General features: G+C 41.6%; 2 protein-coding genes across 7 annotated transcripts in view; one reads left to right on the top strand and one right to left on the bottom strand.

The window, feature by feature from the left end:
• The window catches only part of prr33 (proline rich 33), a 37387-nt gene that overhangs the window by 4261 nt on the left and 5306 nt on the right, over nt 1–27820 (top strand). For 2 of the 4 annotated variants that reach the window (XM_029758117.1, XM_029758116.1), the window contains one exon: nt 6817–11746. The exons of 1 other annotated variant lie outside the window; for it this stretch is intronic. In XM_029758117.1, coding sequence (XP_029613977.1) covers nt 6832–10224 — 3393 coding nt within the window. In that variant the 5' untranslated portion in view covers nt 6817–6831 and the 3' untranslated portion in view covers nt 10225–11746. Of the gene's footprint in view, nt 1–4346; nt 4442–6816; nt 11747–27820 lie in introns of those variants that run through there. One more of the 4 variants, XM_029758115.1, reaches the window with a different exon arrangement.
• The window catches only part of LOC115197006 (non-muscle caldesmon), a 76703-nt gene that overhangs the window by 430 nt on the left and 48453 nt on the right, over nt 1–27820 (bottom strand). For 2 of the 3 annotated variants that reach the window (XM_029758118.1, XM_029758119.1), the window contains 6 exons: nt 27166–27209; nt 24672–24753; nt 20763–20900; nt 13124–13222; nt 12074–12157; nt 11829–11940 (listed from right to left, as the gene is read on the bottom strand). In XM_029758118.1, coding sequence (XP_029613978.1) covers nt 11829–11940; nt 12074–12157; nt 13124–13222; nt 20763–20900; nt 24672–24753; nt 27166–27209 — 559 coding nt within the window. The remainder of the gene's footprint in view (nt 1–11828; nt 11941–12073; nt 12158–13123; nt 13223–20762; nt 20901–24671; nt 24754–27165; nt 27210–27820) is intronic. The other variant, XM_029758120.1, reaches the window with a different exon arrangement.

Genomic DNA, 27820 nt, shown 5'->3' on the forward strand with positions numbered 1-27820 from the left:
TTTGGAAGGCAAGGTTCTATGTAGAACCCTTCTGAATTTGAATAAGCTTTTTATTGTATTCTTCTTTCTTTCTTTAGTGACTTGAGCATTAATGTTTACCTCAGTGTTTAAACTTGAACCCTGTAGAGTAAAAAAAAAATGTTTTAACTGTACCTACAATGCCTTCAGAAAGTATTCAGACCCCTTGACTTTTTCCACATTTTGTTACATTACAACCTTATTCTAAAATGGATTTAATTATTTTCCCCCCTCATCAATCAACTCACAATACCCCATAATGACAAAGCAAAAACAGGGTTTTAGAAATGTTTGCTCATTCAATAAAATAAAATAAACAGAAATTCCTTATTTACATAAGTATTCAGACCCTTTGCTATTTTTATTATTATTATTATTATTAAACCTTTATTTAACCAGGAAGGGCTCATTGAGATTTAAAATCTCTTTTTCAAGAGCGCCCTGGCCAAGATAGGCAGCACCAAGTCATTACAAAAATTACAGACAAAAAACATGAAAAATTACAAGTAATCTAGTAAAAACCATAGAATTCACAAGAGTATAACAAAATCAAAAACAGCACATTAAAAGCATTGACAGGTCAAGGAATCAGTCTCAAGATCATTCATCAGTGATTTAAAAATACTAATCGGGACAAGTTCTTCCAGTTTAAAAGTATTTTGTAAGGTGTCCCAAGACGATGGGGCAGAGTACATAAAAGCCCTTTTACCAAATTCAGTTCGGACATTTGGAACAGTTTGCAGCGAACGAAGAGAGTACCCACCACATTTCTGAACAATAAAAATGCCCAAATAAAAAGGCAGTAAACCCAAAATGGCTTTGTAAATAAAAGTATACCAGTGACTGAGCCTACGGGTGACTAGAGAAGGCCAGCCAACCCTGGTATACAAAGCGCAGTGGTGCGTAAGGGTTTTGCAGTTTAAAATAAATCTCAAAGTGCCATGGTAAAGGGTGTCAGTTGATCTCAAACACTGAGCGGAAGCATTCATATATAAAATATCCCCATAGTCTAGTAAAGGCATAAATGTAGCTGATACTATCCTCCTGGCTTCAAAAGAAAAACAGGCCTTATTCTTAAAATAAAATCCCAATTTCAGCTTACATTTTTTTGTAAGTTGTTGAATATGCAATTAAAAAGAGAGGCCGTCATCAATTAAAATTCCAAGATATTTATACGAGGTTACAGTCTCAATCTCAATGCCCTGACAGGTAATAATTGGTGAAAAGTTCAGAGGTCTATTTCTTGCTTTAGAAAACACCATTAGTTTAGTTTTGTCAGTATTGAGGATAAGCTTCAATTGACAGGTATGTTGAACAGTATAAAAAACATTTAGCAAGTTCTGGAAAGCTTTTGTAAGAGACGAGGCACAACAGTAAATAACAGTATCATCAGCATAAAAATGAAGTTTGGATTTTGGACATTTTTGTCTAAATTATTTATATAAATAGTGAATAAGAGAGGACCGAGTACAGAGCCTTGGGGCACACCATTACAGATAGACAATTTAACAGACATAAGCCCATCAAATTGAGTGCACTGAGTTCTATCAGACCGACAGTTAGCAAACCATGCAACTGCATGCTCCGAAAGACCTACACTCGACAATCTCTGCCTTAGTATAGCATGATCAACTGTATCAAAAGCCTTAGAGAGATCAATAAAAAGTGAGACACAGTGCTGCTTTTTGTCAAGGGCTTCAGTGATATCATTTAAAACCTTCATGGCTGCTGTAATTGTGCTATGCTTCTTCCTGAAGCCCGATTGGTACATTGATAAAATAGAGTTAGTAAATAAAAACTATTTTAGCTGTTCACTCACAAGGGTTTCAAGTATTTTCACCAGGGGTGACAGCTTTGAGATTGGCCGATAATTATTTAAAAGAGTTGGATCTCCCCCTTTTAAAAGTGGTAGGACAAATGCTGATTTCCAGATCTTTGGAATTTCATTACATTCCAGGGTTAGATTGAACAGATATGTAAGTGGTTCAGCTATGAAATCAGCTGCCAGATTTGAAAAGCAGGGATCCAAAAGATCAGGACCTGCAGGCTTTCTCTAATCTAAGGATTTCAGGGCTTTATGTACCACCTGCACCTAGAATGGCAAAAAGATAAAAGTTTGACCAGCTCTCACTGGTTCATCCACACAGGGTTGTACAGAGACAGAGGACACTGAATCAAACAGCCTACCAGAGGATACAAAGTGCTCATTGAAACAATTCAGCATTTCAGTTTTGTCATATACAACAACAAAGTCCTTCAATACACATGACGGTAATTCATTAACATTAAAATGAGACTATGAGGCTATGAGACTCGAAATTGAGCTCAGGTGCATCCTGTTTCCATTGATCACCCTTGAGATGTTTCTGCAATTTTATTGGTGTCCACCTGTGTTAAATTCAATTGACTGGACATGATTTGGAAAGGCACACACCTGTCTATATAAGGTCCCACAGTTGACAGTGCATGTCAGAGAAAAAACCAAGCCATGAGGTTCAAGGAAATGTCCGTAGAGCTCAGAGACAGGATTGTGTCGAGGCACAGATCTGGGGGAGGGTAACAAAAAAATTCTGCAGCATTGAAGGTCCCCAAGAACACAGTGGCTTCCATCATTCTTAATTGGAAGAAGTTTGGAACCACCAAGACTCTTCCTGAGGCCTCCCGAGTGGCACAGCGGTCTAAGGCACTACATCGCAGTGCTAGAGGCATCACTGCAGATCCGGGTTTGATCCCGGGTTGTGTCGCAGCCGGCCGATATGCAGCATTAACGGTGAATGCAGTCTCCTCTAAAGCGGGAACATTATCTTTAAATTTCAATTATGCTGAACTTCCGCAATGCAGATTGAATAGAGCCCTAACTCTGTAAAGAGGTAAATTAACACTCAGTGATGTAAAATAATCCCATGTGCTGGTATGTTGAAGTGTGATTGTGTTATTTTTACTCTGTGCTGAGTAAAACACTCAAAACCATGCTCATTATTATCATATTTTCCAGCATGCTCTAAAGCAAGTCGGTTTTTAGAATTGTTTGCCTAACTATCTGTGTTTTTGCATGTACAATTATTGACTGATCTTATGCTACATAAAGATAAATAACATAGATTTTTCTAAACTAATCCAATCTGTTAGTAGCAGGAGTTAATGCACTCGTTACTGAGATGGTTGTTCCAGTTTAGATGGTTTAGGTAGTCTCATATATACATTTTCCCTACCTTGGCAGTCATTCCAAAAGCAGGTTGCAAGTGATTAAAAACAACTCTGGTCGATGTCCGCAACCGTGGAAATCTAATTAGCATAATACAAAAATCCCCATAAAAAGCAGTCAGTTTAAGCAAGAGATATCTCAATCCACCGCATCCGACTATGTCGCACTTCTGCATCTGCGGTGAAAGGTGAAAGCTAGAGTGGTGTTTTGTCAGACCATGAGACAAAATCGTCTGTAGTGTCCAAACGGTTTGGCATACAAACTATACTGAACAAAAATATAAACGCAACATGCAATAATTTCAACAATTTTACCGAGTTAGAGTTCAGTTCAGGAAATCAAATAAATTCATTAGGCCCTAATCTATGGATTTCATATGACTGTGCAGGGGCGCAGCCATGGGTGGGCCTGGGAGGGCATAGGCCCACCCACTTGGGAGCTAGGCCCACCCACAGGGGAGCCAGGCCCAGCCAATCAGAATTAGTTTTTCCCCACAAAAGGGATTTATTACAGACAGTTGTCTGGTCTCAGACAATCCTGCAGGGGAAGAAGCCGGATGTGGAAGTCCTGGGCTGGCATGGTTACACGTGATCTGCTTAAGGCCGGTTGGATGTACAGCCAAATTCTCTAAAACAACGTTAGAGGCGGCTTATAGTAGAGAAATTAACATTAAAATCTCTGCCAACAGCTCTGGTGGACATTCCTGCAGTCAGCATGCCAATTGCACGCTTCCTTAAAACTTGAGACATCTGTGGCATTGTGTTGTGTGACAAAACTGCACATTTTAGAGTGGCCTTTTATTGTCCCCAGCACAAGGTGCACCTGTGTAATGATCATGCTGTTTAATCAGTTTCTTGATATGCCACAACTGTCAGATGGATGGATTATCTTGGCAAAGGAGAAAATCTCACTAACAGGAATGTAAACTCATTTGTGCCCCAAAAAAATTACAAATAATATTTTTGTGTGTATGGAACATTTCTGGGATCTTTTATTTCAGCTCATGAAACATGGGACCAACACTTTACATATTGCGTTTATATTTTTGTTCAGTATATTATGACGACTCTATGGAACATGATGGTGTTCTCCGTTTTGCTCTATGACTCCATTTTGCCCACAAGCGTCTTGGGACTTGTCTGAAGTTGGTACAGTTGATCTGCCAACTTCTGTCTGTAGCATCTGAACAGTATGGGAGACACACTACTATGTGCAAAGGTGAGACTCTCACAAACATGTACATGTTGGGTGTTTAGTGCCAAAAATAGGGGGTTAAAAACATGTTAAAAATGTTTAACAAATGTTTCCTGATCTTTCTTACAGTGCCATGCGAAAGTATTCACCCCCCTTGGCATTTCTCCTATTTCGTTGACTTAAAACTTGGAATTAAAATATAATTTTGGGGGGTTTTATCATTTGATTTGCACATGCCTTCCATTTTGAAGATGTAAAATAAAAAAAAATTGTGAAACAAAACAGAAAACTTGAGCGTGCATAACTATTAACCCCCCCAAAGTCAATACTTTGTAGAGCCACCTTTTGAAGCAATTACAGCTGCAAGTCTCTTGGGATTTGTCTCTATAAGCTTGGCACATCTAGCCACTGGTATCTTTGCCCATTCTTCAAGGCAAAACTGCTCCAACTCCTTCAAGTTGGATGGGTTCCTGCTGGTGTACAGCAATCTATAAGTCATACCACAGATTCTCAATTGGATTGAGGTCTGGGCTTTGACTAGGCCATTCCAAAAATTTAAATGTTTCCCCTTAAACCACTCAAGTGTTGCTTTAGCAGTATGCTTAGGATCATTGTCCTGCTGGAAGGTGAACCACCGTCCCAGTCTCAAAACTCTGGAAGACTGAAACAGGTTTCCCGCAAGAATTTCCCTGTATTTAGCGCCATCCATCATTCCTTCAATTCTGACCAGTTTTCCAGTCCCTGCCAATGAAAAGCATCCCCACTGCCACCACCATGCTTCACTGTGGGGATGGTATTTTTGGGGTGATGAGAGGTGTTGGGTTTGTGCCAGACATAGTGTTTTTCTTGATGGCCAAAAAGCTCAATTTTAGTCTCTGACCAGAGTACCTTCGTCCATATGTTTGGGGAGTCTCCCACATGTCTTTTGGCGAACACCAAACGTGTTTCCTTATTCTTTCTTTAAGCAATGGCTTTTTTTCTGGCCACTCTTCTGTAAAGCCCAGCTCTGTGGAGTGTACGGCATAAAGTGGTCCTATGGACAGGTACTCCAATCTCTGCTGTGGAGCTTTGCAGCTCCTTCAGGGTTATCTGCGGTCTCTTTGTTGACTCTCTGATTAATGCCCTCCTTGCCTGGTCTGTGAGTTTTGGTGGGCGGCCCTCTCTTGGCAGGTTTGTTGTGGTGCCATATTCTTTCCATTTTTTAATAATGGATTTAATGGTGCTCCGAGGGATGTTCAAAGTTTCTGATATTTTTTTAGAACCCAACCCTGATCTGTACTTCTCCACAACTTTGTCCCTGTCGAGCTCCTTGGTCTTCATGGTGCCGCTTGTTTGGTAGTGCCCCTTGCTTAGTGGTGTTGCAGGGCCTTTCAGAACGGGTGTATATATACTGAGATCATCTGACAGATCATGTGACAATTTGATTGCACACAAGTGGACTTTATTTAATAAATTATGTGACTTCTGAAGGTAATTGGATGCACTACATCTTATTTAGGGGCTTTATAGCAAAGAGGATGAATACACATGCATGCACTACTTTTCAGGGGGGGGGGTTAGAATTTTTTTAAACAAGTAATATTTTTCATTTCACTTCACCAATTTGGACTATTTTGTGTATGTCCATTACATGAAATCCAAATAAAAATCTATTTAAATTACAGGTTGTAATGCAACAAAATAGGAAAACCGCCAAGGGGGGTGAATACCCTTTGCAAGGCACTGTATATCGCTCACATAAAGCACAGACACTTCAGAACAAACTTCCTTTAGATTTTTTTGGGGGGGACTATCTGTTATTCAATGTGTTTGTATAGGCTAACAGCAGTAAGGCCCCAACATTTTTTCTGCAAATAATTGTTTTATAACACCACCACTGTGGCCCTCAAAGAAAGGCATTATGGTATGTGTTATGTATTGTAAATACTAATAAGGCTGGTCGAACCGTTCAGAGGGTTATAGGAAGAAGATAAGGGTTCTTGGTAGAACACTTCATAGACGGTTTTAGGAAGAAACTTAAGATAATAAAAGGGTTCTTCATAGAACCATATATAAAAGGTTCTAGGAAGAACCCTTCACAGAGGGTTCTAGGTAGAACCCTACGCAAAATGAAGAACCCTATATGGTTCTATTTAGCACCTTTTTGTGTGTATACCATGGACCGAGATGGGGGTGGAGAGCAGCTCTAAGGGGATGTTGAATTTAGGGGTGGAGAGCAGCTCTAAGGAGACGTTGAATTTGGGGGTGGAGAGCAGCTCTAAGGAGATGTTGGACTTGAGGGTGGAGAGCATCTCTAAGGAGGGTTGAACTGATTGTAAACTGCCCCTTTTCTTCTAACATAATACCGTATCATTGATAACCAAAGAAATATTCCTCACACTGTCTTATATTTCTTTCAGGGGGTTAAACTGCTCATGGCTGCCAGTTATAGCAATGTCACTGAACCAGGCCTGCTGTCCCAGCAGTACCCTCCAGCTCTACTGCCCAAGCCTGGCAAGGAAAATGTTAGACTCCAGAAATTACTCAAGAAAACTGAGAAAAAAATCAAGAAAAAAGCTGCCCCTGAAACGGCAAAGACACCGGTCCCTTTCCGCTCAAACCTCTCCCCTGTGAATGAAGCAAGCCCTGACTTGGAGCACAGTGACCACTCAACCCCTCCTAAAACCCCAGAGGCACCCTTCTACACACAGCACCCCAGATTCGCTGTCAGGCCATCCTATCGGCATGTGCCATCCCCTTACCCGCAACAAGGAGCCACTTTTGGTGGAACAACAAGGTTCTCCCCAAAGCCATATGCTGCGCCAGCCCCCACCTTCCCCCCGCATGTGGCCCCACTCTACACATTTACTCCAACAGCCCCATCACCCATTCCAGGGCCAGTCTTGCATGCAGTGGCACCCACAACGCCTGTGCCAACTTCCTCTGTGCCTGAAGTGACAGCTGCTGCTCAAATTGCTCCTCCAGTCCCTGCTCCAGTTGTTCTTGTCACAATCACTTCTGCTGCCACACAATCAACTCTGCGACTAGCCCCAGTAGTAATACACCGCAAAAGTCCAAGTCCACGGTTTAAAGCTACCGAAGCTACACTAAAAGCACCCAAACCAATGTTTGATGTCCGTCAAATTCGGGTATATACTGCATCTAAGTCCCCCCTGCATGATTACACGGGAAAGACATTTACTGCAGACACATTACCTCGGAGTAGAACACCCACATCAGACATCAGAAGGGTAATAACACCAACAGCTGAAATCAGAAGGAGTGCAACACCGGCATCTGAAGTGAAAAGCAATTTAACTTCAACATCAGAAATCAAAAGGGTTGCAACGTCTAAAATGAATCAAGGTACAACGCCGACATCGGAAATCAAAAGAAGTTTAACACCGACACCAGAAGTCAAAAGGAGTGCAACACCTACATCTGGGGTAAAAAGAGGTTTAACGTCCAGACCTGAAATCCAAAGGAGTGCAACGCCTACATCTGAAGTGAAAAGAGCTAAAACACCAACTCATAACTTTTTAACACCAAGAACTAATTTAGGTCGACCTAAGACACCCTCATATCATGTGTCCCGTGCCAAAACACCTGTTATTGAAATATCAAGACCCAACCCACTTTTATTTGCTGTCTCACCCATTACTATAGATGCACATAGATCTAAAACACCAACACCTGGTTCTAATTCTGCCAATCCATCTTTGTCTGGTTCTCAAAATCTGCCAACGTCTGAGCCTTCAAAATCACCATCAACTTGTCATGGTGCAAGAACTCCAAATGGGGAAGTGACATCAAAAGAGACTCCTACAGCTAAATCACCTCCTGAAAACACTTCAAAACCAGAGGCTCCTCGACAAAAAGCTCCAATAGTTGAGTCTACCAGAACAAAGACCCCTACAGCTTCATTAGGCTATCAAAGACCAAAGACCCCAACAAATGTCACACCAACTCCTACAGCACCCTCATATCAAAGACCCAAGACTCCAACCAAAGAAACACTAAAGCCTACAGCACCCTCATATGAGTACCAAAGACCCAAGACTCCAACAATTATCACACCAAAGCCTACTGCACCCTCCTATCAAAGACCCAAGACTCCAACAAAAAAAACACTAGAGCCTACAGAACCCTCATATGGGTATAAAAGGTCCAAGACTCCAACCAATGAGACACCAAAGCCTACTGCACCATCATATGGATATCAAATGCCCAAGACACCCTCGAATGAAGAGCCTAAACCTATGACTCCAACAATCGGGTATCAAAGGTCAACAACACCAGTAGTTGGGTATCAAAGACCACAACCACCAGCAGGTTATCAAAGACCAAAGACTCCCACAGCTGGGGTATCATCCATAGGATTTCAAAGGCCCAATACACCAACATATGTGGCCCCTAAACCAACCCATACATATTATGGGTTGACTCCTGCTACATATGTTGCCCATGGTGGAATCCAACGTTTCTCACCTTCATTCGGCATATCCAGGTCGAAGACCCCAGCTCTAGAGGAATCTAAAACCACAACGCAAGAGTTGGAAGCATCTAAAATACCTACCCAAGAGTTACTTGTAAAAACACATCCTTTGCCCATGGTGTCCAACCAGGAAGCATCCTCCACAGAAAAAATCCCTTTAAATGAGGCCATAATATCCACGACTCCAGCAGTGAAGCTTCTGCTTCCAATCATTGTTGTTGCACAAGCTGAAGATGTCTCAGAACCAAGCGTATCCACAGCTGTGACCAGCAAAATGGCAACTCCTGTTCCAGAAACACCAAAGGTTAAAACTGTGGCCAGCACAAGACCATGGGCTAAATCTCCAACACCTAAGGCTAAGAAACCAGAGGTTAAAACCCCAACTTATGGAGTCATCCCAAAACCCAAGACACCCACCACAGAAACCCAACACGCTGTGCCTTCTGCTGCAAACAAAGATGCAAGCAAGACAATACCTCCTGTCTCAAAAACAGAATCTCCTGTAGCTAAAGCCAGGTTACAACAAAAAGAGTTAAAGGAATCACCAGACCCTAAAACGCCCACCAAAGCAACCTCTGAGTCTAAACCGGCAGGGACAAAGCCAACTACTTCTTCTCCACTTGGAAAGACCTCAGCTCCTGAGAAGCCTTTGGTGGCTGTTCAGTCTCTGGCTAAACCAAAGGATAACCAGGAAGCCCAACCTGAAAAGGCGGTATCAGCTCCAACCACACCCTCAAAAGAGAAGGAAGAGGGAAAAGACTCTTTCCCAGCAGCTGCACCTCTTCTTAAAGTGATCCAAAAGCCAAAGGGCATGATGAAGTCTAAACCTAGTGGTTGGTCACGGCTCAAGAAGCATATGGTGGTGGAAGAAGAACCACCTACTTCCCCAGAATCAAATCCTATGAAAGACACCGCAAATGGAAATGAGCAGGAGGGAGGTGAAGCGAAAAAGGATGAAAAGGTGTCATTTAAAGACATGGTGGCAGCTGTAACGGCTGACGATCCTCCCAAGGCAGCAAAGAAGTGGGATTCTCTTCTCTTCGATATGTTCTCCTCTAAAGAGAAGATTATGCAGGTGATTGAAGCTAGCAAAAGTGAGGAGGAGAGAAAAGAGCAGCCAAAGGATGCACCAAAAGAAATTCCATCCTTCGCCCATCGTCTGCCTGTCCTCCTTTTCAGCCCAAAGTTTGATGCCAAAAGGCTAAGAGAGGCTGCATCAAGGCCACTTACAAAAATTTCGACAGTGTTTGAGATGGGTCTCATAGGGCGTAAAAATAAAGACGAGGAACCAAAAGATTTTAACAGAACAGCGAGAGGGTTCACTTGTCCTTAAACCATGTCTCTTTGGACTGGTAAAGATGAAACAGAAGAACATTTTGAAAAATTCTGTTAAATGTTTTGTGTACAGGTGTAGAAATAGTAGTTATAATGTACAGGTCCTGTGTAATAGTCTCTCTGCTTGACACAGGGTACAATATTTAAGACAGTCTCTTAGAGAATGTGGTCTGAACTTTATACTTGAGCACTGATTGTTCTGTTGTCTGACTACGTTACAGATGTGTCTGAATGTCTCTTTCTCTGACAGTATGAAAATATTACCTTGAAAATCAGAGTATAAGGAAAAATATATTTTTGTCTTAAAGGAATTCAGACATCTCCTGAGATTAAAATGTACAAAGATTAAGTAAATCTCAGAGCTTCTTTTCTGTCCACTGTTAAACCATGATAGGAGAATTAATGACTTTTTCAGACCTCCTCACATCTTTTTCTTCTTCTCAAAAGTGGTCCTGAGACTGCAGTGTAATGTATTTAGGACTGTACAGTATATTGATGCAGGATTTGGTTATCTGAAGAAATTTGACTCCAGGGGATTCAGAGTAATGTAACCAAATAAGGATGAAAAAAGGAGGAGAGGATGAAAGTAGTAGGAGTGTATATTTCTCCAAATGGTGCTATTTCCGTACGTTTTTCAAATACACTTTAGAGATTCAGGCGCTTCTTAGAAGTTAGAATGTTCGATTAGACTGCATATGCTTATGCCAGCTTTGCCATCTTCCATTTTTGGAGTACAGGTCAGTGAGAGTGTTATTTGAGAACTTGGGTTGCTAACTCCTGGGGGATGAGGCAACTATATGAAGGAAGTGTTTTACTGTTGGCATGGATGGATGAGGGGTCAGGGGGAGGCCTTGTGGGATATGGAGGCAAGTGATGATAAAGGCAAAGAAAAATGTATACAGTAAGTACTTAGGGCAGATTCCTAATTTGAGATCCACAAATTTCCCATTGACTTCAATGCAGGGTTAACGTGAAAGTAAAAATTAGCAGGTTTCACAGAGTTTTCAAATACGCAGCTTTCAAACGAGGGACCCAGAAGAGTCAAGAGCTGAGAGTGACATTTGACCTTAAGGTTCTCTAGGTTCGTCAGCTTGTTATTGATGCTTTACGTTTGTGTTTCATGCATGGACTATATAAAAAGATTAAGAACATTGTCTCCTATTGACAGAGTGATATTCAACCGTTTTGCAATCTGATGTTTATCTGTATAAGTGTACAGTAAATGTTATTTTCTATATATTTTTGATAAAAGAGAAAATAAAATAAAAACTTGAATAGGAAAAGGCTGATTTTGGTTTATGTTTGACATAGAAAGTTCATCTTGAACATCAGAATGAAATAGAGAAAATGTATTCTGTAGTGAAGATAATGGGCAGAGCAAGGTCAAGGGCAAAGCTATTGCCTTATTGGTGTTTGATAAAAGCAATATTATTGAATTGTAGCTGGTATTTTGTAGATATAATTGTTGGTTTTTATCTGCAGGACCAGCAGAATAAAAAGGTGTTTTTTGCCTAAGAAAATATGAGTTATTATTGGACTACTTATGGTAATTACAGTAATGTTTTAAAGTGTATGATTATTGTATAGACCCAGTCATCTCACCTGCTTTTCCATTGGTGTATTCATCCATATATTCATCATCATCAACAGGAATCTTCACATATTTGCCATGAGCAGTCATCACAAATTTGTACCTTTTACCAGATGGATTGCCCTGAAAAGCATAGGGACTGATTTAGAACAGAGATCATTTGCCACAGTAAATACACTGAGTTTGTCACAGAATATTCAAATACTGTATGTGTGTATCAATGTGTGTATGTCTACGTGCGAGTGAGCGTGCTCACCTTTGCCCCTAATCTCCCAGGGGATGTTTCTCCAATGATCTCCCACATGTTCTTTTTCTGCATCACGTCACCAGCTTTTACATCCTGGGGAATGAACAGCACCAAACAGAAACTCAGCTGTATATCAAATGCTTTTGTGAGCCATGCAAGACAAGCAATCCTCTTGGCTTTGGTTCTGAACTGCCACAATAGAATTACACCCCAGAAGGGGGCAGCCTTGGATAAAGCTCACTGCACACACACGCTTCTCTGATTCTCCGCATGCCTGTACACAGCTGTACTGCAAACACTTGCGTGTAGAACAGTTCAGAAGGAAACTGAGAGGATAGGGAATGAAAGCGAAAAGAGCAGTTACCTTGAGAAGGGAGGACATGAAGAGAGTTGAAATAAGAAGACTGAGGAAGGAAAGTAAAGGAAGTAGATACACAAATGTTTCACTCATGCTGTATTTTGATGAAAAGGATTCAGTCTCTGTAAAAGGGATGAGACACCCCGTGTGTCATCGCACAACATTGTTCAACCTTAAGCCATCTATGTAAAGGGGATGCCAGTGCTAGAGAATAGTGACAGGGAAGCCGTTTGTGGTAGTGTATATTCCACAGTTAATCTCTTGTGAGCAGAATACATAAACATACATGGTACCATAGATCTCTTTATACTATGGGCACTGATAGCTAATGAGGAGCATTAGTTCCGGTGCTTGGGTTTTTCGTCACAGGTTATTTAGACAAATCATGATTTCGCAGGTGTTGGCATCTTTCGATTTTCAGGAAGGGAGAGTACATTTGGCCCATAAACTTGTCCGTAACTCACAGAAAGAGAGGTTGGAGCTCCTTGTTCTGGTTCCATTCCTTGTTCTAGCATCTCTTCATCGCCTCTCAACACTTATGGAACCAGAACTTAATCAAGAAGCTGACCAATTAGCAATGCAAGACTTTAGTTCTGGGTTAACCAAGATTTCTCAGGTGGAGACTGGTGAAATGCAGAGCCATATACAGTAAATGTATACCTATATATACTGTACATGGCTCTGTTCTGAGATAAACTTACAGCTGGTCTTGGGGGCGAGTTCCTGCTTGTGCCATCTGGGTTCCCCTTCACCCACTGGGTGATCAGGTCTGCCACACCCACCTTCAGACCCTCAGCATTCTGCTGACACACACACAGACAGATGTCAACTCAGGCATTCAACAAGACACTTCTATTCATTATGCATTCGATAGTGTTTTGTGACAGACTTACATATAAATGTAGCTGTCCAGCACACACAATAGATTTGGTTTTGGGTGGGCAGGTTAACAGCTACAGCTACATACTACTGAATACCTCTGAGGTACAGGAGAGAGGGGCTGGGGGAAACCACACATTTGTGGTAGAGAGTAAAAATAAACAACAGCCTTAAGCGCCTCTGATCTCTACCGCCGTGGCTCACAGGGTATTTGTTATTCCACTCGCCTCGGGTCAAGTTGCCCTGCCTTTTCCGGATACCTCAAAGAACCTTGGCCTGCACACGACGAATGAGATGCAGTAATTAAACACACCAGGGAGGGTCAGGGGCGATGGCCTGGGGTGGGAGGACTATAAACTGAGGTGTGAGATCACACCCATACAATAGCATGGAGAGGAGCATTAGGACTGATATATTTAGACATCTGCACAGTGTGTAAATGTATTTTGAAAGCGCTAGCTAGGTATGTCTGTGTCACTAGTCTGCAGTATAACTCAAGGCAGCTACTGTATGTAAAGAGCATGTTTTGTATCCATAATCACTGCTGCTAAATTGTTGCCGCCACTCCACTTTATATCTATACAGTACCAGCCAAAAGTTTGGACACACCTACTTATTCCAGGGGTTTTCTTTATTTTTACTATTTTCTACATTGTAGAATAATAGTGAAGACATCACAAGTATGAAATAACACATATGGAATCATGTGGTAACCAAAAAAGTGTTAAACAAATCAAAATATATTTTATATTTGAGATTCTTCAAAGTTTGCCTTGATGACAGCTTTGCACACTCTTGGCATTCTCTCATCCAGCTTCATGAGGAAGTCACCTGGAATGCATTTCAATTAACAGGTGTGCCTTGTTAAAAGTTAATTTGGGGAATTTCTTTCCTTCTTAATGTATTTGAGCTGATCAGCTGTGTTGTGACAAGGTAGGTGTGGTAAACAGAAGATAGCCCTATTTGGTAAAATACCAAGTCCATATTATGGCAAGAACAGCTCAAATAAGCAAAGAGAAACGACAGTCTATCATTACTTTAAAAGATGAAGGTCAGTCAATCCGGAACATTTCAAGAACTTTGAACGTTTCTTCAAGTGCAGTCACAAAACCATCAAGCACTATGATGAAACTGGCTCTCATGAGGACCGCCACAGGAAAGGAAGTAGACTGCGTGAATCAGGCCTTCATGATATAATTGCTGCAAAAACAAACCACTACTAAAGGACACCAATAATAAGAAGAGATTTACTTGGGCCAAGAAACACAAGAAATGGACATTAGAGAGGTGGAAATCTGTCCTTTGGTCTGATGAGTCTTGAGATTTTTGAGATTAGATTTTTGGTTCCAACCACTGTGTCTTTGTGAGACGAAGAGGAGGAGGAGGAGGTGTGATTGTGTGGGGGTGCTTTGCTGGTGACACTGTCAGTGATTTATTTAGAATTCAAGGCACACTTAACCAGCATGTCTACCACAGCATTCTGCAGGGATACGCCATCCCATCTGGTTTGCGCTTAGTGGAACTATAATTTGTTTTTCAAAAGGACAATGACCCAACACTCCACGAGGCTGTGTCAAGGCTATTTGACCAAGAAGGAGAGTGATGGAGTGCTGCATCAGATGACCTGGCCTCCACAATCAGATAAGTTGGACCGCAGAGTGAAAGAAAAGCAGCCAACAAGTTCTCAGCATATGTGGGAACTCCTTCAAGACTGTTGGAAAAGCATTCCAGGTGAAGCTGGTTTATTTATTTGTTTATTTGAACAGTGAGAGACAGAATAACAACAAAAAAATCCAGAAAAACGCATGTCAAAATGTTATAAATTGATTTGCATTTTAATGAGGGAAATAAAGCAAAGCACCCCCGACGCTCGTCGGATGTGGCAGGGCTTGCAAACCATTACAGACTACAAAGGGAAGCACTGCAGAGAGCTGCCCAGTGACACAAGTCTACCAGACGAGCTAAACTACTTCTATGTTCTCTTTGAGGCAAATAACACTGAAACATGCATGAGAGCACCAGCTGTTCCGGAAGACTGTGTGATCACGCTCTCCGCAGCCGATGTGAGTAAGACTTTTAAACAGGTCAACATTCACAAGGCCGCGGGGCCAGATGGATTACCAGGACGTATACTGCGAGCATGCGCTGACCAACTGGCAAGTGTCTTCACTGACATTTTCAACCTCTCCCTGTCTGAGTCTGTAATATCAACATGTTTTAAGCAGACCACCATAATGCCGGTGCCCAAGAACACTAAGGTAACCTGCCTAAATGACTACCGACCCATAGGACTCACGTCTGTAGCCATGAAGTGCTTTGAAAGGCTGGTCATGGCCTCACATCAACACCATTATCCCAGAAACCTTAGACCCACTCCAATTGCATACCACCCCAACAGATCCAGAGATGATGTACCGTAAATCCCGGACTATAAGCCACAACTTTTTTCCCAGGCTTTGAACCTTGCGGCTTAAACAATGACGCGGCTAATATATGGATTTTTCACGCTTTCAATTTTTCTATTTTTCTATTTTTCTCCAAAAAAACACATTCTGTGACATGCTCAGTTTTTTGGCGGCATGAAGCTTTCATTAGACCAATGAAATTGCCGAACGGGTTACGGTCAAACAACTTTTTTGTTTACTGTTTAGATTAAATCGAGCGCTCTCAAACTTCCCATCATTCTGATTACGGTAGTCATTTTGTCACCCTGATTCCTGGGGGCACAACAAAGTATTTGCAGCCTCTCGACATCAGTGTAAATCATGCATTTAAGGTGGCGCTCCGTGTACAGCGGGAGGCTTGGATGACAAGTGGGGAGAAATCCTTCACTAAAACGGGCCGCATGCGAAGAGCAACTTATGGTCAAGTCTGCCAGTGGGTCCTGACAGCGTGGAGCATTGTCAAAAAATCCACTATCATCAACGGGTTTCAAAAGGCTGGACTGCTGCGTGTTGAAGAGGGCTCAGCAGGGGATTTGCCTCCGGATGAAAGTGACGAGAGCGACAATGAAAACGATCCAATATCGGATGAAGCAATTCTGAGGCTATTCAACTCCGACACCGAAGGACATGGTTTCAGTGCACAGGAGGAGGAAGATAGTGACCAATGACTTTCTTGGTAGGCTACTGTTTACTGCTAATTTTATTTTTTGTTACAAGCCGTGTTTCGTTAAAGCCTATTTATTTTTGTTACAAGCCGTGTTTCATTAAAGCCTGTGTAAAGTTCATTTGTTTCAATGTACCGGTAGGCACCTGCGGCTTATAGACATGTGCGGCTTATTTATGTTCAAAATAATAATGTTTTTTAAATTCAGTGGGTGCGGCTTATATTCAGGTGCAGTTAATAGTCCGGAAATTATGGTAATCTCTATTGCACTCCACACTTCCCTTTGCCACCTGGACAAAAGGAACACCTATGTGAGAATGCAATTCATTGTTCAACACCATAGTGCCCTCAAAGCTCATCAATAAGCTAAGGACCCTGGGACTAAACACCTCCCTCTGCAACTGGATCCTGGACTTCCTGAAGGGCCGCCCCCAGGTGGTAAGGGTAGGTAACAACACATTCGCCATGCTGATCCTCAACACAGGGGCCCCTCAGGGGTGCGTGCTCAGTCCCCTCCTGTACTCCCTGTTCACTCATGACTGCACGGCCAGGCATGTCTCCAACACCATCATTAAGTTTGCCGATGACACAACAGTGGTAGGCCTGATCACCGACAACGACGAGCCTATAGGGAGGAGGTCAGAGGCCTGGCCGTGTGGTGCCAGGACAACAACCTCTCCCTCAACGTGATCAAGACAAAGGAGATGATTGTGAACTACAGAAAAAGAGGACTGAGCACGCCCCCATTCTCAGTGACGGGGCTGCAGTGGAGCAGGTTGAGAGCTACAAGTTCCTTGGTGTCCACATCACCAACAAACTAACATGGTCCAAGCACACCAAGACGGTCGTGAAGAGGGCGTGACAAAACTACAAAGGGTAGTGCTAATGGCCCAGTACATCACTGGGGCCAAGCTTCCTGCCATCCAGGGCCTCTATAACAGGTGGTGTCAGAGGAAGGCCCTAACAATTTTCAAAGTCTCAAGCCACCCTAGTCATAGGCTGTTCTCTCTGCTACCGCATGGCAAGCGGTACCGGAGCGGCAAGTCTAGGTCCAAGAGGCTTCTACCCCCAAGCCATAAGACCCCTGAACATCTAATCAAATGGCTACCCAGACTATTTGCATTGCCCCCCCCCCTTTTACACTGCTGCTACTCTCTGTTGTTACCATCTATGCATAGTCACTTTAATAACTCTACCTACATGTACATTTTACCTCAATTAACTGGTGCCCCTGCACATTGACTCTGTACCGGTACCCCCCTGTTTATAGTCTCGCTATTGTGATTTTACTGCTGCTATTTAATTACTTGTTACTTATATTTCTTATTCTTATCCATATTTTTTTTACCTGTCTGGGCTAGGGGGCAGTATTTTCACGGCCGGAAAAATAACGTACCCGATTTCATCTGGTTACTACTCCTGCCCAGAAGCTAGAATATGCATATCATTATTTTATTTGGATGGAAAACACTCTAAAGTTTCTAAAACTGTTTGAATGGTGTCTGAGTATAACAGAACTCATATGGCAGGCCAAAACCTGAGAAGATTCTATACGGGAAGTGCCCTGTCTGACAATTTCTTGTCCTTCTGTTGCATCTCTATCAAAAATACAGCATCTGTGCTGTAACGTGACACTTTCTAAGGCTCCCATTGGCTCTCTAAAGCCGCCAGAAAGTGGAATGGGGTGTCTACTGTCTCTGGGCAAAGTACAACAGCTCTGTTTGTGAGTGGTCAGCCTGGGGACAGTGAGACTGAGATGCGCGTTCACAAGACTTCTCCATGTTTTTCTTTCTCTCTCTGAATGAATACAACGTTGCCCGGTTGGAATATTATCGCTATTTTACGTGAAAAGTAGCAAAAAATTTATTTTAAACAGCGTTTGACATGCTTCTAAGTACGGTAATGGAATATTTAGAATTTTTTTGTCACGAAATGCCCTCGCGCGTCACCCTTCGGATAGTGACCTGAACGCATGAACAAAACGGCCGGCGGTATTTGGATATAACTATGGATTATTTGGAACCAAAACAACATTTGTTGTTGAAGTAGAAGTCCTGGGAGTGCATTCTGACGAAGAACAGCAAAGGTAATCCAATTTTTCTAATAGTAATTCTGAGTTTAGGTTGTCCCAAACTTGGTGGGTGTCAAATTAGCTAGCCGTGATGGCCGAGCTATGTACTCAGAATATTGCAAAATGTGCTTTCGCCGAAAAGCTATTTTAAAATCGGACATAGCGATTGCATAAAGGAGTTCTGTATCTATAATTCTTAAAATAATTGTTATGTATTCTTTCAACGTTTAAAGTGAGTAATTTAGTAAATTCACCGGCACTTTTCGGTGGGTATGCTAGTTCTGAACATCACATGCTAATGTAAAAAGCTGTTTTTTTATATAAATATGAACTTGATTGAACAAAACATGCATGTATTGTATAACATAATGTCCTAGGAGTGTCATCTGATGAAGATCATCAAAGGTTAGTGCTGCATTTAGCTGTGTTTTGGGTATATGTGATGCATGCTAGTTGCTTGGAAATGGCTGTGTGTTTTTTTGTGTCTATGTACTCTCCTAACATAATCTAATGTTTTGCTTTCGCTGTAAAGCCTTTTGGAAATCGGACAACGTGGTTTGATTCAGGAGAAGTGTATCTATAAAATGGTGTAAAATAGTCCTATGTTTGAGAACTTTGAATTATGACATTTTGTGGTTTTAAATTTGGCGCTCTGATTTGTCACCGGCTGTTGAATAGTGTGGGACGATTTCGTCCCACCTCCTCTAGAGAGGTTAAACTGCATTGTTGGTTAGGGGCTCGTAAGTAAGAATTTCACTGTTGTATTCGCCGCATGTGACTAATAAAATTTGATTTGATAATGTAAGAAATAACACACAAATAAATAAAATACTGCAAAGTTGCTTAGGAGCTAGAAGCTAGAAGCAGAGCTTCCATGTCTGTCGGCACAATATGTAAAGTGTTGGTCCCATGTTTCATGAGCTGAAATGAAAATCCCCAAAATGTTCCATGAGCACAAAAAGCTTACTTCTCTCAAATGTTGAGCACAAATTAGTTTACATCCTGTTAGTGAGAATGTATCCTTTGCCAAGATAATCCATCCACCTGAAAGGTGTGGCATATCAACGGACACAATTGCATTTTATCGATGTCAATATGAACGCATAGAGATATTGTGTCGAAATCCTAAGGCCCATTGTCGTGCCATGCATCTGCAGTCATCACCTCATGTTTCAGCATGATAATGCACAGCACCATGTTGCAAGGAGCTGTACACAATTCCTTGAAGCTGTAAATGTCCCAGTTCTTCCACATCCTGCATACTCACCAAACATGTCACCCATTGAGCTTGTTTGGGATGCTCTGGATCAACGTGTATGACAGCAAGTTCCAGTTCCCACCAATATCCAGCAGCAGCCATTGAAGAGGAGTGGGACAACATTTGACAGTCCACAATCAGCAGCCTGATCAACTCTATGTGAAGAAGATGTGTCGCGCTGCATGAGGCAAATGGTCACACCAGATACTGACTGGTTTTCTGATCCACTCCCCTACCTTTCTTTTTAAGGTATATGTGACCAACAGATGCATATCTGTATTCCCAGTCATGTGAAATCCGTAGCTTTGGGCCTAATTCATTTATTTCAATTAACTGATTTCTTTATATGAACTGTAACTCAGTAAAATCTTTGAAATTGTTGCATGTTGCGTTTATATTTTTGTTCAGTATATATCATTTTCGGGATGGTTAAACATTTTCAGTGTAAACTTAAATGACTAACAACAGATATAATGTACGTAGAAAATGTATGTAGAAAAGATAATATTATATTTTTAAATAAGATGATCTTTGAGAACAAACAATCACCAAAATAAAAATCAGACAGTCAGGGGGAATCTAAAATTCCCAAAATGTCAGGGCCACCATTGATGTTGTTATAATGTTTGAGTCACTCAGATAGCAAAAGAACAGGGCATAAGCCATTGCAAAATGTATAGAATTGCAGAAAATTAGCTTTAAAACTGTAAAAAGGTCTCTCTCCTCCCCATGGAAAAATGTGTGGAATGGCAGTAAATTTGTTTTAAAACATCATTTTGTCTGCAGCCAAGAGGAGGGTCTCTAGAAATGTTGGACAGCACCATTGGCCACACCCACTACAATGCCCCGCCCCCTACGCTAACTTTGCCACCGCTGCTGAAAAAATCCTAGGCGAACACTGATAAGGGTCTATTTATGTTGGTGGATGTATAATGTTATTAGCGATGGTGAGAAATAAATTGGACTTCTTCGACTTAATTCATTCATGTGTACGGTATGTAACGTCAAGTTGGTGTTTCCTTGCCTTGGATGGTGTGCCTTTGGACGGGCTCTGGTTCCAAGCCTCTCCAGCCTCAAACAAGTGCTTCTTGGAGGACACTGCCTCAGGTGACATGGGGATGTCAATCAGGCCCTGTTTGACTGCCTTGGCCTCCTGGGAGTACTACACAACATAACAATGTGATATACTTTACATTCCAATTGCATGGAATTTGCATAAAAATAACAGAACTCTAAATCAAAAAGAAAAATGTATCAAGCTTGTTCACTGATATTTATCAAGTCTGATTGGGGGGAAATTAGATAGTATGAAAATGAAGCACAGCAAGTAAAAATGAACCACAATATAACATAGTTAGACATAATGAGAAACATAGGGCTGGATTCAATCTGTATTACTGAAGTTCAGCGTTATAGCATGATTGAAATTTAAAGGCAATGTACCCGCGTTAGCGAAGACTGCATTCACGGTAAACACTGCATACAGTGCATTTGGAAAGTATTTTTCTTCTCCAGATTTTGTTACGTTACAGCCTTATTCTAAAATTGATTAAATAGTTTTTTTCCCCCCTCATCAATCTAAGTCCGGGCTCTGGCTGGGCCACTCAAGGACGTTCATAGACTTGTCCCGAAGCCACTCCTGCGTTGTCTTGGCTGTGTGCTTAGGGTTGTTATCCTGTTGGAAGGTGAACCTTCTCCTCAGTCTGAGGTCCTGAGCTCTCGGGAGCAGGTTTTCATCATGAACCTCTCTGTACTTTGCTCTGTTCATTTTTCCCTCGATCCTGACTAGTCTCCCAGTCCCTGCCGCGGAAAAACATCCCCAGAGCATCATGCTGCCACCACCATGCTTCACCATAGGGATGGTGTCAGGTTTCCTCCAGATGTGACGCTTGGCATTCAGGCTAAATAGTTAAAACCTGTCTGGGCTAGGGGGCAGTATTTTCACGGCCGGATGAAAAACGTACCCAATTTGAACAGGTTACTACTCTGGCCCAGAAACTAGAATATGCATATTATTAGTATTAATATTATTTGGATAGAAAACACTGAAGTTTCTAAAACTGTTTGAATGGTGTCTGTAAGTATAACAGAACTCATATGGCAGGCAAAAACCTGAGAAAAATACAAGCAGGAAATGAAAATCTGGTGCCTGTAGGTTTTCAAGTCATTGCCAATCGAACACACAGTGACTAAGGATTCATTTTGCACTTCCAAAGGCTTCCACCAGATGTCAACAGTCTTTAGAAAGTTGTTTGAGGCGTCTATGATGAACAGAGACCGAATGAGAAGGCTGGGAAGTTGGTCACCCAGGGAAGGACATCACTTCATTGGCGCACGTTCACGAGAGAGGAAGCTCTGTTCCAAAACATTTTTCAAGACACAGGAATGGTCCGGTTGAAATATTACTGAATCTTCACGTTCTAAAGGCCCTAAAGATTGATGCTATACAACGTTTGACATGTTTGAACGAACGTAAATAGATTTTTAAAAACTTTTCATTGTCACATTTTCCGCGCGCTTCCTACATTTGGAGAAGCTGAACTGAACGCGCGAACAACAATGAGTTATTTGGACATAAATTATGAACTTTATCGAACAAAGCAACATTTCTTGTGTACCTGGGATTCCTGGAAGTGCCTTCTGATGAAGATTATTAAAGGTAAGTAAATATTTCTAATGCAATTTATGCATTTAGATGACTCCAAAATGGCGGCTATCTGTATTGCGTAGTGTATTTTTCACAAGTGGACTCCAGTCAAGTTGTAGAAACATCTCAAGGATGATCAATGGAAACAGGATGCACCTGAGCTCAATTTCGAATCTCATAGCAAAGGTTCTGAATACTTATGTAAATAAGGTATTTCTGTTTTAAATGTTTTATGTGTTTGCAAAAATGTCTAAAAACCTGTTTTCGCTTTGTCATTATGGAGTATTCTGTGTAGATTGATGAGAGATTTAAAAAAAAGGCTGTAACATAACAAAATTAGAAAAGTCAAGGGGTCTGAATACTGTCCGAAAAAACTGTGTCTCGTCTTTAGAAAAAAGTTAACAAGGCATGGTAGAAATCGGATGATGCAATAGTGGCTTGTGAAATACTGCCCTCACGGGAAAGGAGTAAGAGGGCCCCTAACACTTACTCACTCACACACACACTCTACTCCCATGTACAGTAGAAGTCGGAAGTTTACATACACTTAGGTTGGAGTAATTAAAACTTGTTTTTCAAACACTGAACAAATTTCTTCTTAACAAACTTTAGTTTTGGCATGTCGGTTAGTACATCTACTTTATGCATGACACAAGTAATTTTTCCAACAATTGTTTGCAAACAGATTATTTCACTTATAATTCACTGTATTACAATTCCAGTGGGTCAGAAGATTACATACATTAAGTTGACTGTGCCTTTAAACAGCTTGGAAAATTCCAGAAAATGATGTCATGGCTTTAGAAGCTTCTGATAGGCTAATTGACATCATTTGAGTCAATTGGAGGTATACCTGGGGATGTATTTCAAGGCCTACCTTCAAACCCATTGCCTCTGTGCTTGACATCATGGGAAAATCAAAAGAAATCAGCCAAAAATTGTGAAAAGTGAAAATCAATCCCAGAACAACAGCAAAGGACTTTGTCAAGATCCTGGAGGAAACAGGTACAAAAGTATCTATATCCACAGTAAAACGAGTCCTATATCAACATAACCTGAAAGGCCGCTTAGCAAGGAAGAAGCCACTGCTCCAAAACTGCCATAAAAAAAGCCAGACTACGGTTTGCAACTGCACATGGGGGACAAAGATTGTACTTTTTGGAGAAATGTCCTCTGGTCTGATGAAACAAAACTAGAACTGTTTGGCCATAATGACCATCGTTATGTTTGGAGGAAAAAGGGGGAGGCTTGCAAGCCGAAGAACACCATCCCAACCATGAAGCACAGGGTGGCAGCATCATGTTGTGGGGGTGCTTTGCTGCAGGAGGGACTGGTGCACTTCACAAAATAGATGGCATCATGAGGCAGAAAAATTATGTGGATATATTGAAGCAACATCTCAAGACATCAGTCAGGAAGTTAAAGCTTGGTCGCAAATGGGTCTTCCAAATGGACAATGACCCCAAACTTCCAAAGTTGTGGCAAAATGGCTTAAGGACAACAAAGTCAAGGTAATGGAGTGGCCATCACAAAGCCCTAACCTCAATCCTATAGAACATTTGTGGGCAGAACTGGAAAAGGGTGTGCAAGCAAGGAGGCCTACAAACCTGATTCAGTTACACCAGCTCTGTCAGAAGGAATGGGCCAAAATTCACCCAACTTTTTGTGGGAAGCTTGTGGAAGGCTACCAGAAATGTTTGACCCAAGTTAAACAATTTAACGGCAATGCTACCAAATACTAATTGAGTGTATTTAGACTTCTGACCCATTGGAAATGTGATGAAAGAAATAAAAGCTGAAATAAATAATTCTCTCTTCGATTATTCTGACATTTCACATTCTTAAAATAAAGTGGTGATCCTAACAGACCTAAGACAGGGAATTTTTATTAGGATTAAATGTCAGGAGTTGTGAAAAACTGAGTTTAAATATATTTGGCTAAGGTGTATGTTAACTTCCGACTTCAACTGTACTTATAGTATGAGAGAGATGAGAAAGCAAGCTAAGCCTCAAGTGCCCATCAATCCTCTCCCATATGATAAAGTAGTGGTGGTTTGACGGACTGTGAGGCTGAGGTTTAACTACAGTATATACAGTAACTTTGTATGTGTGAGACTGACACAGCGCATCACCTTTAGAGAGGAAGAGAAGGGGACAGAGAAGTCTGGCTGAATAGTCACCAGATGAAAGCATTCATCACACAGCCTTCATGAATGGGGCCTCTGTCTATCGGGAGGAAGGGAGGGAGAGAGGGAAGGAGGGGGGAGCAACCAGGTGGGAGCTAACCTCAATGGCGTGGGTGTACTGCTCCAGCCTGTCATCGATCTTGGCGAGGAGAACAGGGGGCTGTGTCTTCTTGAAGCTGTTGCTGTATCCAAAACAAAGACACTCGGTCAGTGAAAATGTTTGTGGGAAGAAAATAATACATTTTAAAGATCTCATCTGACTGGCCATAGGCCCGCAAGTGAACAGGGATCATCCTTCCCCTCCCCGAGTGAAATATCCCTTTTCCACATTGTTGTGATACACCCCCCTTGGTAAAATGAGCCACTTGAATCTACACTGCCATTAGAGAGTGGATGGGATTACGTGACCTCTTACAGCTTCTGTCAAGACTGTCTTTCAGGCCCAGTATGAAGTGTGCTCACTGACCGCAGTGGGACCCAGTGCAAAGGACCCCTACACACATGTGCACACGCACACGCATACACACACACACACACACACACACACACACACACACACACACACACACACACACACACACACACACACACACACACACACACACACACACACACACACACACACACACTGCCAGTTGCCTGAACCCCACTACACAAGAGTCCTAATCTCAGACATATACACTAAACAGAAAAACAAACCGTGTGGGACAAATCTGGAAATACTGACCCTATTTCCTGCATTTCAACATGGCCTCAAAACCGTTTATATTTGAAAAGAGAGCTCCCATGAAAGGCATGTGTGAGTCATTAGCCTGATATGGTTGGCTAGTTTGAGGATTGCATAGCTTCTTCACAGGCATGGTAGGATTATTTTAACTTCATAAACGTGCACAGCCCACAAATCTTTATTTGGAGGGTGTTTTGTTCTGCAAAGACGTTGAAATTGGGTTTTCTGAATGATGTCATGTTTTCTATCTGCATGAGCGAGGCTGTTAAAAGTGAAGGGGTGAAGAAAGCTGTCTGTCAACCGCATTCTTCTCCGTAAAGATTTGATTCGGTCTTACAGTGTTTTTACACACATCAACAAGGGAGTGGAACACCCACATCAAAGGACTATCACACACAGTGATCCTTCCCTCTGTCCTAAAAAACCTGCCTAGACTAAAACATGAAGTCACACTCAATTCCTCAGATCTCAAACCTGCACCTGGAAGATAAAGTTTACGGTGTCCAATAAAAAACATATTTTGACCAATGGGTAAAAATAATACTTAAAACACATGTTAATTGTGTAGATAATCCTCTAAGGAAGCCAATGGTCCAACCTCATGACTCTATCATGATCCGCTCTTAAGTTATTGGAGTTTTTAACCTTGTAGGATGGCCAATGTTAATGTGACAGTCAATGGAGGCCAGAGGGAAAAAGTGGGCAAAAATAAGGAAAATTGCACAGCATCACTTCAGCTAGGCAGGATGCTGTGCGAGAATTAACTAACTGACAGGCTCACTTTCCCGTTGAACTCGTCATATTTCTTCTCGAATCCACAGGATTTAAAACAATATAGAGGTGAGAGAGATATCGATTTTGAGACATGTAGTGTTTTCATATTTTAGTATACGCTTTTCATATTAATGCAGAATTCCTGTTCTTTTTTGAAGATTTCTCACAAAAGCAAGCTTATCACTGTGAAACGTAAACAGAGTACTGAGCTCTGAGCAAGCTTTTTTATTTTCAAAGCCTTTTACATTTAGTTCAGCTCGTGTTATGCTAATCTCCCTTTTTGCGACCCGCAAAAACAACTTTGAAGATGACCACCACAACATGTAAAATCTTCAGTGTTGCTGCGAGAAAGCTCAGTGATTATTATTGGATGTATTAGGTTAAGAAATCCCACTTTTTGGATATACTGTTAATGAAATGTTCGAGAAAGAACTCCACTGAACGATTCAGAATACGAATAATAATATATGTCTTACTAAAATGTATTTTAGAACTTAAGGAAGTAAAATTTCCTCACCACAGTGCATTCTGGGCAGAGTGGGTACACCCCCTATAAAGTTGTTATTACACCCTATTTTCAGTCACAGTCTTAATATTAATTAAACTCTGGCCTGGTCTCTACTACTCTAGCTGCTGGGAGCTCTTTACCACTGATTACTTACTGCAGTCAGACTGCATGGAGCCGTCCCACAGTCCAGAGCTATCGCTCACCAGCCACCAGAGAGAACCCAGCCAGCCCAGGCTCCAGCCCTCACATCTGGTCAGAGTTAACCAAGCTATAAATCATCCAGGCTGACAAAGGTGATGCACTGAGAGAGATTTAGAGGTCACCACTGGCCCTCTTTGTCTATGTTTACATTTACACACCAGCCATTTAGCCAGCATAGCTGCTGTTCTGCCTCAGATAGCAGCTCTCCATCCAGGCATCCGCCGAAGGGGCCCAGTAGTACTTTGGTCAACCTCAAGATACAACGAAGCATTAGCGAGGGAAGGTATTTGAGAGTACAAGTGGAACAACGGGGGCTGTGGAATTTGTTTGTTTGCTTTGTGTTATTCATTGTGAAAAAGCCTTGTATGCTTGTATGATGCTCACCTTTTCTTTAGGGACCTGTTCAAGGATTCTGTTCTTTCTGTGATCTGAAAAACATGAGGATGATGATAAAGGTTATTGTTTTGGAATTAGAATATGACAGTTGAAGTGCTCCATGACTTCTAGAATTGTCAGACGGGATTATCATGATCAATTTGATGTTAATCACAGCCCTGTATTTGGCCTGATGCAGCAAATATCTCTTCCAAGTCAAACAGATAAATCTTCTGCTGGTCTTTCTCAACCATTTCCATCTGCCTGTATCTGTCAGTTCGTATCACCAAAGACAGATTTAAGCTAACTCTGCCTCAGTCCAAGGTTTACTGCAGGCATAATTATAATGCAATCAGGGTGTGGGAAGACTTCCATCTCGAAACCCATTACTTATCTTGAATCTGTGTATTTAATGCATTACAGACTGAATCATAGTAAAGAAAATGTGTTTGGGATTACAAGTCTTAGGCTATTCATTATCAAAATACTAATACATGTGTATCAGAGGAGTTCTAGTTTGAGCCAGGGTCATAATGTCCTGTCCTCTACCGTTGCTTGCCAAAGAGGTCATACTTCAACGTATCCAGCACCAAGCTCTGGTTCTTCCCACACAAAAGGATCCCTTATGTTACTGTTCACTGTTCAGCCCTGGACCTGAATCAAA

This window comes from Salmo trutta, chromosome 7, assembly GCF_901001165.1.
Source record: "Salmo trutta chromosome 7, fSalTru1.1, whole genome shotgun sequence".
NCBI lineage: Eukaryota > Metazoa > Chordata > Actinopteri > Salmoniformes > Salmonidae > Salmo > Salmo trutta.